At 37.7% G+C, this 13,005-nt stretch overlaps 1 protein-coding gene across 2 annotated transcripts in view; it reads left to right on the top strand.

The window, feature by feature from the left end:
* The window catches only part of ttll5 (tubulin tyrosine ligase-like family, member 5), a 126,462-nt gene extending 113,724 nt beyond the window's left edge, over window positions 1-12,738 (top strand). For both annotated transcript variants that reach the window (XM_079386449.1, XM_079386448.1), the window contains exons 31-32: window positions 7,181-7,263; window positions 11,547-12,738. In XM_079386449.1, the coding sequence (XP_079242575.1) occupies window positions 7,181-7,263; window positions 11,547-11,599 (136 nt within the window). In that variant the 3' untranslated portion in view covers window positions 11,600-12,738. The remainder of the gene's footprint in view (window positions 1-7,180; window positions 7,264-11,546) is intronic.
* The last annotated feature ends 267 nt before the right edge of the window (window positions 12,739-13,005 follow it).

Genomic DNA, 13,005 nt, shown 5'->3' with positions numbered 1-13,005 from the left:
TAATTGATTTTTTTCGTTTTATTATTATTACTATGGAAATATACAATTATGAAATTATACTCTAAATAAACTGAAACTGCCAGTAGGTGGTGGTAAATGTCTTAATGATTAAGTCTTCGAGTCATTTATTCATTCGATTCGTTCAAATGGCTGATTGATTCAGGAGTGAAGGTAATGGTTCTTTATGAATGGTTCATTGAGTCATTAGGCTTGTTCGGCTTGAAGCAGACCATCACCATCAGACAGACATCAAAGTACCGCAAGAGCTATAGAGAGCAGACGGCTCCTTATGCTTTTGAATCGCTCTAGCGGCACTTAGATGTTATACACCGATCGATCTGTGCAGCTCCGCTTCAAATCCAACACGCCAATGGTTCAATGCGCCAAATAGTTCACCCAGTTCGTTCCAAACGTGGATAAAAAAATGAAATGCTGCTGTGTGTTGCTTGGAGACGAACAGTTCTGCTTTGTCTTTATATTTTCATTGGCAAAATGGAGCAAAGCAGACAACATTGTGTGTAACACAATAACACAATATTAACTTCTTTCTTATTGTATAAGATCAGTATCACATTTGCAGTCGCGTGATAGTGCACTTAGCCTATTGCTCGTGTGATATTGCTTAACTATATGATGTAAATATGAGACAAAAACTCAAACAGGGGCATTTTAGCCCCATATCTTGAATTTTCGGGACATTCTAAGATATAATTTCTAACTACGTTCTCTAGGCTGCATCACGCAGTGAGTGGTTTCCCTGCCTCATATTTGTCATCAGTCAGCTGTATGAAATGTCAGATGACCCACACAGGTCTGGGCCGGGGCAAGTGCATTAAATGCGTTAATAATTTTAACGCGTTATTTTTCACCATAATTAATTATTCTAATTAACGCGTTAAATTACCAGCCCTAAAATATATGCAAGTATTTTTTAAATATAAATTGTATGTGTGTGTATTTATATATACATAATAAATATACACAGTACACACACATATATTATGTAAACACAAACTTTTATTTTGGATGCGATTAATCGTTTGGCAGCACTAGTCTATATACAGTAGTTTAGTACATCAGGGTAAACTACTTAAAATGAATAAAGTTACCTTGTCAGCTAGCTAAAATAAAATAAGTTTAGTTTTTATGTATTTTATTTCAGTTAACATTTCTATTTTCTTTCTTTTTTATTAGTTAACTATAGTAATCCTGGTTTCTATGACGGATGGCCCCTGCACAATCAAACTAAATCGACTACGACTGTCGTGATTAAAGTTCAATTTGAAAATGAATGAAAAGCGTTGATTGTGGCATTTCATTTAGATCAGCTCAGGTTGCATCAGATTTTGTTTTATGCATTGTTTTTAGCAGCGTTGATCATTATAACCAATCACACATTTCTGAGGAGCACATGAATGCAATGGCCAGAGGTTTTTAGATTAGTAGAAGAAATCCACTGGAAACTGTTTGTTTCCCTGACATGCTGCACTCTCACAAATTCAATTATCATGAACAACACAGTTCAGATGCAGTGTAAGTAAGAGGATCAGTTTTTGAGAGTACAGAACTGGCCGCTTCTTTTGTTCACCGTATTCCCCGTCTTGCACTTCTTGATGCTAAAATAGCCAATGTGAAGTCTTGAATTTTGATGCATAAAACTAACTCATAAAAATGTTTCAGCTGTTTAGCCTGACATGCCTTTTCCCTATACGCAAAATCTGCTAAATGTATGGGTTTTATTTCATAGAGTGAAAACTACTTTGATGTTACGCAAACTGGTGAAAGCTTTTCTAAGACATCTGTATTTAAAATGCTATTACTCTCGAGTATTTAATTAAAGCAAGAGTTAAAGGAATATTATGTAGCCTGAAAATTTTTTTGAAGCCAGCAGATGAAAGAAAAAGATGAAACAGACGAATACTGAACAAAGAGGGACAGACTGGAAATGATTGTTAACAGAATTAGGGCCGTTTGCTTTGGTTTTCACAGGACTGCACTGTTTGATTACCCAGCAGACTTCAGGAGGTGTGTGTGTGTGTGTGGTGTGTGTGTGTGTGTGTGTGGTGTGTGTGTGGTGTGTGTGGTGTGTGTGTGTGTGTGTGTCTGTGCGTGTGTGTGTGTGTGTGTGTGTGTGTGTGTGTGTGTGTGTGTGTGTGTGTGTGTGTCTGTGTGTGCGTGCGTGCGTGCGTGCGTGTGTGGTGTGTGTGTGTGTGTGTGTGTGTGTGTGGTGTGTGTGTGGTGTGTGTGTGTGTCTGTGTGTGTGTGTGTGTGTGTGTGTGTGTGTGTGGTGTGTGTGTCTGTGTGTGTGTGCGTGCGTGCGTGCGTGCGTGTGTGTGTGTGTGTGTGTGTGTCTGTGTGTGTGTGTGTGTGTGTGTGTGTGTGGTGTGTGTGTGTGTGTGTGTGTCTGTGTGTCTGTGTGTGTGTGTGTGTGTGTGTGTGTGTGTGTGTGGTGTGTGTGTGTGTGTGTGTCTGTGTGTGTGTGCGTGCGTGCGTGTGTGTGTGTGTGTCTGTGTGTGTGTGTGGTGTGTGTGTGTGTGTGTGTGTGTGTGGTGTGTGTGTGTGTGTGTGTCTGTGTGTGTGTGCGTGCGTGCGTGCGTGCGTGTGTGTGTGTGTGTGTGTGTGTCTGTGTGTGTGTGCGTGCGTGCGTGTGTGTGTGTGTGTGTTTCACCCTAGACTTAAAGGAAAAGATCACCCAAAAATGAAAATCTACCCATTATTTCTTGTTCTAAAGCCATATGATTTCTTCTTTTTTGGAAACACAAAAGTAAAAAAATCCAGCTCGTCGATATAATGGCAGTTAATTCATTAAGCTTCAGAAAGAATGTAAACGTCTCATTAAAATATTTTTTGCGACTCGTGCTGTGTATATCCCTAGTGTTCTGAAGGCCTAAAGATCAGCCTATGTTCATGAGCTGAATATCTGTCATGTTCTGGTTTTACGTCATACTGACGTATGAGTATGATGTCTGTTTGTTCAGAGGACGAAATACAAGAGAAGGGGTGATAAGGCCTTTGCCCCAAAGTTATGGAACAACCTACCACTCCACATTAGATCTGCTCCCACATTAGGCTCTTTTAAAGGCCGTTTTAAAAACGCACTTCCTCAGTATAACCTCTATGACTGAAGAGGGGTGAGTTTTTGTTTATCCATGGTTCTGTGTTGATTTTTGTTTTTATCATGTTTTTGGTTTTTTACTAATGCCTGTACAGCACTCTGGTGCAACTCTCTGTTGTTTAAATAGTTCTATTGAAATAAATAAACTAAACTAATGTCATGTTCCAGGGCTTCTGTTTGAATAAATTATATCAAATAATAATCATTTTGAAATGTCAAAATAAACCATCTAGTCCACTTTCCCACATCATAGCTGAACTGCAGATGTGAAGTCTGAAATGGCTAATAGATGTGAACGAGCAACTGTCTGATGCTGGAAATGAGTCGCATGCTCTTTATTAGTAATCAGTAGCAATAAATACGAATTGTAATTACTCTGTAAAAAAAGATATACAACATTTTTGAGGATTATAATAAAACAAATATTCTTAAAGTATTATTGGGACAGGCATCATCCGTTGAAAAACCCATAACTATCAACCACTTGGTTTTACACATAATTTGTGGAAGAAGACAAATGTTGTCATAGCCATTAATGCCAAGTGTGTTTTTTAACCAAGCGTACACTATTTTTGCTATTACAAAATGATTAAAAAGTCCAAGACTTACCTACATAGGTATATTGCTAATCTTGATCAACCCATGTATAATTTTCTTTCTTCTTTTAGAAATGGAAAAATCTAAAAAACATTTATTAAATTTATGAGTGTAGATTTTTCATTCTTTTAAGACAAATGTCTGATCTGTTACCATAACATTATAATAATATTATCAACATTTTACAACAGAAGCCCATTTGTGACCCTGGAGCACAAAAGCAGTCTTAAGTCGCTGGGGTATATTTGCAGCAATAGCCAACAATACATTGAATGGGTCAAAATTATCATTTTTTATGCCAAAAATCATTAGGATATTAAGTAAAGATCATGTTCCATGAAGATATTTTGTAAATTTACTACCGTAAATATATCAGAACGTCATTTTTGATTAGTAATATGCATTGCTAAGAACTTAATTTGGACGAATTTAAAGGAGATTTTCTCAATAGTTTGATGTTTTTGCTCCCTCAGATTCCAGATTTTCAATAGTTGTATCTCAGACAAATATTGTCCGATCATAACAAACCATACATTAATGGAAAGATTATTTATGCAGATTTAAAATGATGCATAAATCTATATTTTAAATAATGGACCCGTATGACTGGTTTTGTGGTCCAGGGTCACATATGATATATGTGCTATTTAAGTCTTCTGAATATTATTAGTGAAAAGCATCTTAAATGCCAGTCTATTCCCCACACAAACTTCTCATACAGTATGACGTCAGTGAAAAGTCTTGAAGTAGAGTTGATGTACTGTAGGATTTACTTCACTCACAAATAAGTTTTACAAATAATTAAAAAGAAACGGCAGTTCAGTGTATAGTGCATGAGTCATATGAACTATTATGGTACTCTAATGGTGTTTTTTGTAGAGCTTGGCGGTATAAATCTCCACTTGGCTTAAGATCTTTTGTGTTTCACACAAGAAGAAAATTAAAAGGCTTTCTATAAGGATTTGGCTTTTTAAAGACAAGCAGAATCTGAATTGACAGGCTATTGAGCGTTGAGTTAAGCTCCACACCTACAGCTGCATGCTAGCGCTGGCAAGCAGCCCGTCGACATCTGACCAACCAACACTAATGCTCCTAAACTCCAATCGCCAATAAAGCACTGAAGGGTCCTTTCCTGTGCAGAGATGTCTGACGTATAATTTAGAGCGTTTCTATCTGTGCTGCTGGCCCGGGCTCGAGCCACCAAATGAAAGGACAACTTTGTGGACCTACAAGGCAGCACTGTGCACCCTCATTAGTGCACTAATGCGGCTCTGGCGAGCTCCCGTCCTGCTTCTGGAGCTTAATACCAGCTGAGCTTTATTTATTGTTCCCAAAAAATGCTTAGCGGATTTAACGTGCAAAGTTACAGGCATGTCGGGCCCTGTTTCTGGCTCAGATAATTGCACTGGCTCTCTGTGGCCAAGCCTTCTGTGAGAGAGGCCACATTATTCTGCTCGTTAACTGTCAGGGAGCGGTGTGATGATGGAGGTCATTAAGGCTATTGAACTCACAGCTTAGGACTCAAAAGCCAGAGAAACAGCAGAATGATGGCACTCTGTGCAGCACTTCTGATATAATCACTGTCTGATGTCATGTGATATGGTTAAATCAATGTCTAGTTCATTTAATCTGCTGTGTTGGTGGAGATATTCTGCAGGGGTTTGTTTTTATGGGTCATTTACAAAAGATGTGTTCGAAGCAACACATGGCTCTCAAACATGTTTTTATTTTCACTTTTAAACTTCTTTTGAACTGCTTACATGCTATCTTAACTGTATAAAGCCTGCGGTATCATATTTGATACATTTCTAAGGCCTCAAAATTATCAAAACTTTGATGTTAAACCTGTTTCACACTCAATCTCCTGCATGTCTTCTGTCTCTGATAGTTTAGAGTGTTTTATCCAGTAAAAGCTCTTTTAGTGTAATTGTAGAAACGTCCAGCTTCAGCTGCTGCTTCAGTGTCTTTTTCTGTCAAATCTTGACTGATTTTGATCAAGTTAACGTCAGAATAACTGCAGTCATATCTCCAGATGAACTCTTACTGGACTGAAGCAGCTCAGCTTTACTTGATTCTCCAGCAATCATTTTCTAGAAAAATCAGTGCGTCTCAAATCTGATCATCAGGATCTTTTGAGGAGCGTTTGTTTCCAGAAGCTTTACTTTCTCTGTTCCTCAGCGGAGGAATGATCTTCATCTCACATCTTCTGAGGAGCGCTTATTTCTTCATCTCTCAATCAGCATTACATTATATGTTTGGATCATTTACATCTCATCTTACTGAGACATATTATTGGAGATACAGAGCGACCACTGATATTTAGATCATTTTATGTCAGTATCTGCTCTACTGTTATAAAGATCTCATAGATTTACAGTACAATGCATCAGAATTTCTTCATATAAATATCAGCATATATGCAGCAAATTCATATTTTTACTCAGACTATGATTACAAATTTCTCAGGGAAAACATTATTGAATGTGCAAACACAGATCTATTTAACTACAGTGAGCTGAATATCATGAGCTGTGTAGATGTAGAGATGCTGTGCCAAAGATCCTGAGAGTAACAGATGAAATCCCAGCTGTTGTCAGTAGATCAGATCTTCTCAACTGATGAGTCGTGACCCAAACATTGACAGACAGCATGAATAATACAGCTAGAACAATAATAGAAGTTAGGACAATATTATTAACATCTTTAAAAAAGCACAAGCTGTATAGCAGTGGCAATGGCAAGGTCATGGTTTGATTCCTGGGGAAGGCATAAACTGATTTGTCTATCTCGGATGTATTGTAATTTGCTTTGGATAAAAGCGTCTGCCAAATCCAAACATGTAAATGATGTCAAAGGGTGTGTGTCTAATCAAACTGTACTCTATTTAGAGACAAATCTATCTGTCACCTGGTAAGAAAGGGTTTACAGACATTGCCCTACTCTGCTCATACAGGTTTCATTTTATTTGTGCAGGTCTTAAAAAGCCATAAATTTGATTTAAAAATCCTGCAGGTACCCTGAGTAGAAGCTCATGAAATTACACAGATGAGGCATGGATGGTTTGTGTGTCTGTATGATATTAATTGTTGCATATTGCTGAACTGATGCAGTTTGTGGTAAGATTAATGCATTTTAATGTTGGAATTTTTTGCCCCTTAATTTTGTACAATAAATGATATGTGCATTGTTTTAGTTCATCAACACGTCCAGTGTAGAACCAGTATCCTGAGGCAAAGCCTTCAAAGTAAATGAGACACTTTAGAGTCCCATTGGCAACACTGGTTCAAACTTGTAGGTCTTTCTTTCTTCTGCACGAAACAAATGTTTTGGAGAATGTTGATAGCCAAGCCATTTTGGTGACCATTGACTTTGCACAGAAACACTGAGATGATGAGGAAATGAGCTATCGCTTTAATCAGGAGAGGTGAGATATGATGTGATACTTATGATCACTGTGTCTGTCCACAGGAAAGCATTATCTGAGCCTCCAGCCGGTCAGAGCAGCACCAGTGGACAGCATGTGGTGTATGAGACTGTGTGTGCAAAGACAGGTGAGGAAACACACACACACTTCCTGTGATTGACTGTGAGTGTACAGTATTGTGTATCAGGTTGATCTTCAGACTTGTGGAGGTTGAAAGCTGCAGTTCAGGCTCTGGTATTTTAATGAGGAACCTTGGCAGCGGGACATAGTGGCCATTCCAGCGTTTGGTCTGATGTGTGTGAGCTGCTTTTTCTGTCTGGTGTTGGTGAGTAGATCTGTGTGAACATGAGCTGAATGTCTGATCCACTGACAGCTGCTGTGAGCTTCATCCTGGAAAACAAACTAACTCCAACAGTGCCATGACTGCTGTCATATGAAGCTCCGTCATACACCATGCATTATTCATGCACAGTGCATAGAAGCTGTTTGTTTCATTCATTATGCTGATTTCAGGGATGTGAATTATTAAAGCTTAAACACACTACAGTTGGACTCTAGTATCATTCTGAAGAGCTGTTTTTGAAGGAAGTGTCTTCTGCTCACCATGGCTGCATTTATTTCAGCAGAAATATGGTACAAACAGTAGTATTGTGAAATATTTTTGCAATTTTAAAGTAAGTGTCTTCTATTGAAGTCCGTTTCCACCACTAAATAAAAATTAGAGGTAATTGTGATTTAAGACTTTTTTCTTGTATTACTGACATTTTTTCTCAGAATTGCATAATATAAGTCAGAATTGCAAGATATAAACTTGCAATCGTGATTTTTTTCAATTATGAGTTTATATATCGCAATTCTGACTTCTTTTCTCAGAATTGTGAGATATAAACCAGCAATTGTGAGATATAAAGTCCAATTCTGAGGAAAGAAAGACTACTTTCTTATGATTATATCTCACAATTCTGACTTTATAACTCTCAATTCTGATAAAAAAAAGTCTTGAGAAAGAATTGAGAGATAAAAAGTCAGATACCTTTTTTTTTTTATTCAGTGCTGGAAACAGAGTTTTATCAAAGATGTATTTTCAGCATCATTACTCCAGGCTTCAGTGTCACATGATCTTCAGAAATCATTCTAATATACTGATTTACTGATCAACAAACATCTCTGATTATTATCAATGTTGAACACAGTTGTGCTGCACAATATCTTTGTGATGCATTTTATTTTTCAGGATTCACAGATGAATTGAAAGTTCAAAAGAACAGCATTTATTTAAAATAAAAATCTTTTGTAACATTATAAATTTCACTTTTGATCAGTTTAATGCGTCCTGTTGAATAAAAGTATTAATTTATTTATACTGGCTGTCATCATTAATTGCACCTGAGAGCAGCAAAGAAGAAACAGAGACAGAGTGGGAGTCTTTTATCAGATGTTGCTATTCAAAGGCTGTAAAACAGTTCTGCGTGTCCTTTGGCGCTGTTAAACAGACGTCCTCTGTCCATCAGTAACTGCAGGGAAGCGCGTGTGAATTTGACAGATGCAGTTTTCCAGTGTTCACTGGACAGGAGATGGAGAGCGGTAGAGGACTGAGAGCCGCTGTTGTTTTAGCTGGGCTCTGATGGACTCTGACAGGGAGTTAGTGCTGATCCATACGGCTGCATTCTCTGAGATCAGCCGTCAATACTCATCAGTGTCACATCCTCTCATCTCGCTCAGCCGCTCGCCCATTAGCCGTAAACAGCCCTCTATTGTTGTGATGTTTTTCCTCGTCTTTGTTTTCACTTGACCTCATCTCACACAGATTCCTGCCAAACGCTTTGGCTGGATATTCACTCTTCATTTTCAATCTTTGGCTCAATACTGGCTCAGATATCTGAAGAAGAAGTTTGCTGAAGTTTGTTTTGAGATTAGTCTGATGTGTGCTGCTGCATACAAGTCAGTCTCATGAACACGTCGAGGGCACCTTCCACCACAAAATCATGAATGTAATACAGTTTTTACTGCTAACAGCCAAAACAATGACAATAATGTAACAATATATGTCTTTACTATCATTTTTTTAATCAATTTAACACATTCTTTGCTGAATTAAAGTATTAATTTCTTTCAAAAAATAAAAAATAACATACTGACCCCAAACTTTTGAACGGTAGTGTATATTGTTACAATAGATTTCTATTTTGTATATATGCTGTACTTTTTTACTTTTTATTAATTAATGTATCACTGTTTCCACAAAAATATTGTGCAGCACAACTGTGTTCAACATTGATAATAATCAGAAATGTTTGTTGATCAGTAAATCAGTATATTATAATGATTTCTGAAGATCATGTGACACTGAAGACTGGAGTAATGATGCTGATAATACAGCTCTGATCACATGAATAAATTACAGTTTAACACATATTCACACAGAAAACAGATATTTAAAGTTGTAATAATATTTCACAATATTACTGCTTTTGCTGTATTTTTCAATGGAGCCTCTGTGAGAAGGCGGCACTTTTAAAAACAAAAACATTAAAAATCTTAAACATTTGATCAATATACATACACACAAATAGTTTTATAACATTCTTATGGTTCTAAGAAAATTAGATTTTGTGGTTAGCTGTGACCCGCTCGTGTATTGCTCACATGTATTTGACTTTGAATACATCAGTCAGAGACGCTCAGAGACAGTAGCTTTTAAAAAAGCAGCATGTTTTCTTCATCCAGCCGCTCTGAGCCCAGCAGCTTCCAGCAGTCGAGTCACTGGATTGGAAGCCGAGCGCAATGTTTTCCTTCTCCTGTGCCGTAAGGCCGAATGGTGTAAAAGAGCACCACAATAAACCGTGTGTGGAGAGGGAATGAAAGGGAATAGTGTTCAGCGGCTCTGGGAACGTCTTTGCTGCTGTGGGATCGTCCCGGCAGAGAACGCTGCTCTTATCAAACACTCCAATGTGATCCGCACATCTGCTGCTATTCACAGTTTTATTTGGATCTTGATGAGATCTTATTCAGGATTTTAAGAGTTTCACACTCATGCACCAGCTAAGAACTCAACGAATCAAGGACCTTGTTCTTCTCATGCATCGTTGTGCATCCAATACAGTTTGATCATCAGTGCATGTTGTTCCAAAATAAATGTTTGTCTTCATAATACTTCATCAGAATGTAATAACTCAGGAACTTGAATGTCCATTTTTATGTCACATTATGTATGTAGAATGGGTTGTGAAAAGCACTGACTTTATTTCACGTGACACTCTGATCAGGGTTGGTGTTGATTATTATAACCAGTCGCACATGTTTTTGTTGAGTGTTTAGATTGGTGCACTCTCACAGATTCTCTCATCATGGACAGTTCAGAAAGTTCAGTTTCAGTGTAAGTTTGAGATGCATTGACAGTGTGGACAGCTTCAGTGATGATAACAGCAGTTTTTGTGAGAGTGCAGAACTCTTTGACCGCTTCAGTGATGGGGAATGAATTTTGCTCACTTTATTCCCAGTTTGAATACATGTGTTGATTTTCATGCTGATAGGATAACCAATGTGAAGTCTTTATCAATGGTTAATAATCATCATAGCAATATCAATGGAAATAACTGACAATGATGACTGAAATCTGTATCAGGTGCAGCCAAGCTTCAGCCATATGGTTTTACTGCCAAAAAGCAGAAAAAGCACTCTAGAGATTTTGCACAAGAATTGCACTTTTCTTGTTTAAGTGTTAAGGGGTTCACTTAAAACATTTAGTTCAGGGACTAATTCTCACTATGAACTAGCTGGTTATGAGCATCTATATTACTAGTGTATTGGCTGTTTATTAGTTCTTATAAAGCACATATTATTCACTTAATCCTACCCCCTTAATGACTACCTTAACTATTAATAAGCAGCAAATTAGGAGTTTATTGAAGCAAAAGTCATAGTTAATAGCTAGTTAACAGTGAGAATTAGTCCTCAAACTGAAGTGTGACTGAAAACCATGCATTGTAAAGTTGTGATGATTATTTGTATGATTAAAAAGTTTCAAACATTGCAAAAAGTATCATTTTTATTTCATAGATTGAAAGCACTTTTGAAATGATTGTGTATTTAAATCAAAAGAAAACCCCTGGAATATACAGTGGGTAAACTATTACACAGAACTTAATTTCTGAACTTATTTGTTTTGTTGTTGTTACCGACATCTGGTGAAAATTTCATGTCAACAGCACTTTTAGAAATATATTTACTGGGAAAAATGGTGACGTGTTCAAAACCTATTTTACCCGCTGTATCATGGTGCATGTAAAGATCATCAATGACTCTTAGTGTTTTATCACAGTTTCCAGAACTACAGTCAGATTGAAATTCAATTACAGCTCATACATGAGTGTTTGTGTGTTGATTCATTGTGTTGTTGTGTGTTCACAGGTCTGTCAGTGTACAGTAAACTCTTCCACACTCAGGGCTCCAGCAACAGATGAATGAGGCCAGAGATCAGCTGCTCTGTGGGATCACTTTACATACTAAGATCGACAGATCCATGTCCTCCTCTACACCTGCTCAAAACACAGACATTAAGAGTTCACCTCTTCACTCTCAATATGCTGTCTTCTGATAATCATTATTTCCCTCCCAACCGGCCGTATGTGTCTTTTTTGAGTGTATGTGATTGTACGTGAAATCCCTTGCTTTGATTGGATCTGTTCCTGCCTCTCACCGTCTCATATGTGCAGTTGTCCAGGCTTCATTTTCACCCCACATCTGATGCCATGTGAAGAGTGCGGACTGACGGCTCACAACAGCTGCGAAACATGCAGCAGCAGCAGACCCCGAGCTCACGAGAGCGCCCATCACGTTTAGCCATGTTTACATGTACAGATAGAAGATTCTGACTCCTGAGTAAAGAGCTTTCAGCACCGCTTGCTAATGATCTCTAACAGCTTCTGTTCAAGTGCCTGGGTTCAGGTGTGAGGAACCGCTGGAGCAGCTCTGATCTGCAATCCAGAAACATCAACGTCCAGGTAAAGCTGACACCTGTGATGAGTTTCTGTGCAACTAAACACTTGACCATTTTTGACCAATGTCCTGCTAATACTTGATGCACCGTGATCAACACTGCTGTGCTGAAGGGATGATGTTGTATCTTCAGTTTGATTTTAGTTTAACGCTTTACTTTAAGTACCTGGCCAAAAATGAATAAATGACAAGGCCTCATTCATGCAGCAGAAACGGAACAAATTTCATACCTAAATTGTTGCATTGAATTGAGAGTATCAGTTGATGAGAACAATTTACAAGAATTCATGTTGCGTTTCATGAATGAGGCCGATTATGCAAGATTGAACTTGTGCAACATAGTTTTATTCTCAGGATTTTAATGTGTTTTAGTTTGTACAGTAATTGTATTGCATTTTCTCTCCTGAATTTACTTGAATATTCTCTGAATTTACGCATGACCAGATGAAACTTGACAAATTATTTGTGCATTTATGCTACTGTATCTGTTTAGCATCCATAAACTGGAGGAAATTGCAGCTACCTTTTGTGATTACTTTTAAGAAAAAAAAATAGTGCTGTCAAACGATTAATAGCATCCAAAATAAAAGTTTGTGTTTACATAATGTGTGTGTACTGTGTATATTTTTTATGTATATATAAATACAAACACATGCATGCATTTAAAAAATATACAGTCAGGTCCATAAATATTGGGACATCGACACAATTCTAACATTTTTGGCTCTATACACCGCCACAATGGATTTCAAATGAAACGAACAAGATGTGCTTTAACTGCAGACTGTCAGCTTTAATTTGAGGGTATTTACATCCAAATCAGGTGAACGGTGTAGGAATTACAACAGTTTGCATATGTGCCTCCCAGTTG

The sequence above is a fragment of the Barbus barbus genome (genome assembly GCF_936440315.1).
Source record: "Barbus barbus genome assembly, chromosome: 30".
Lineage (NCBI taxonomy): Eukaryota > Metazoa > Chordata > Actinopteri > Cypriniformes > Cyprinidae > Barbus > Barbus barbus.
Note: the sequence above shows the minus strand (reverse complement) of the source record. Positions and strands in the feature narration are given on the sequence as shown.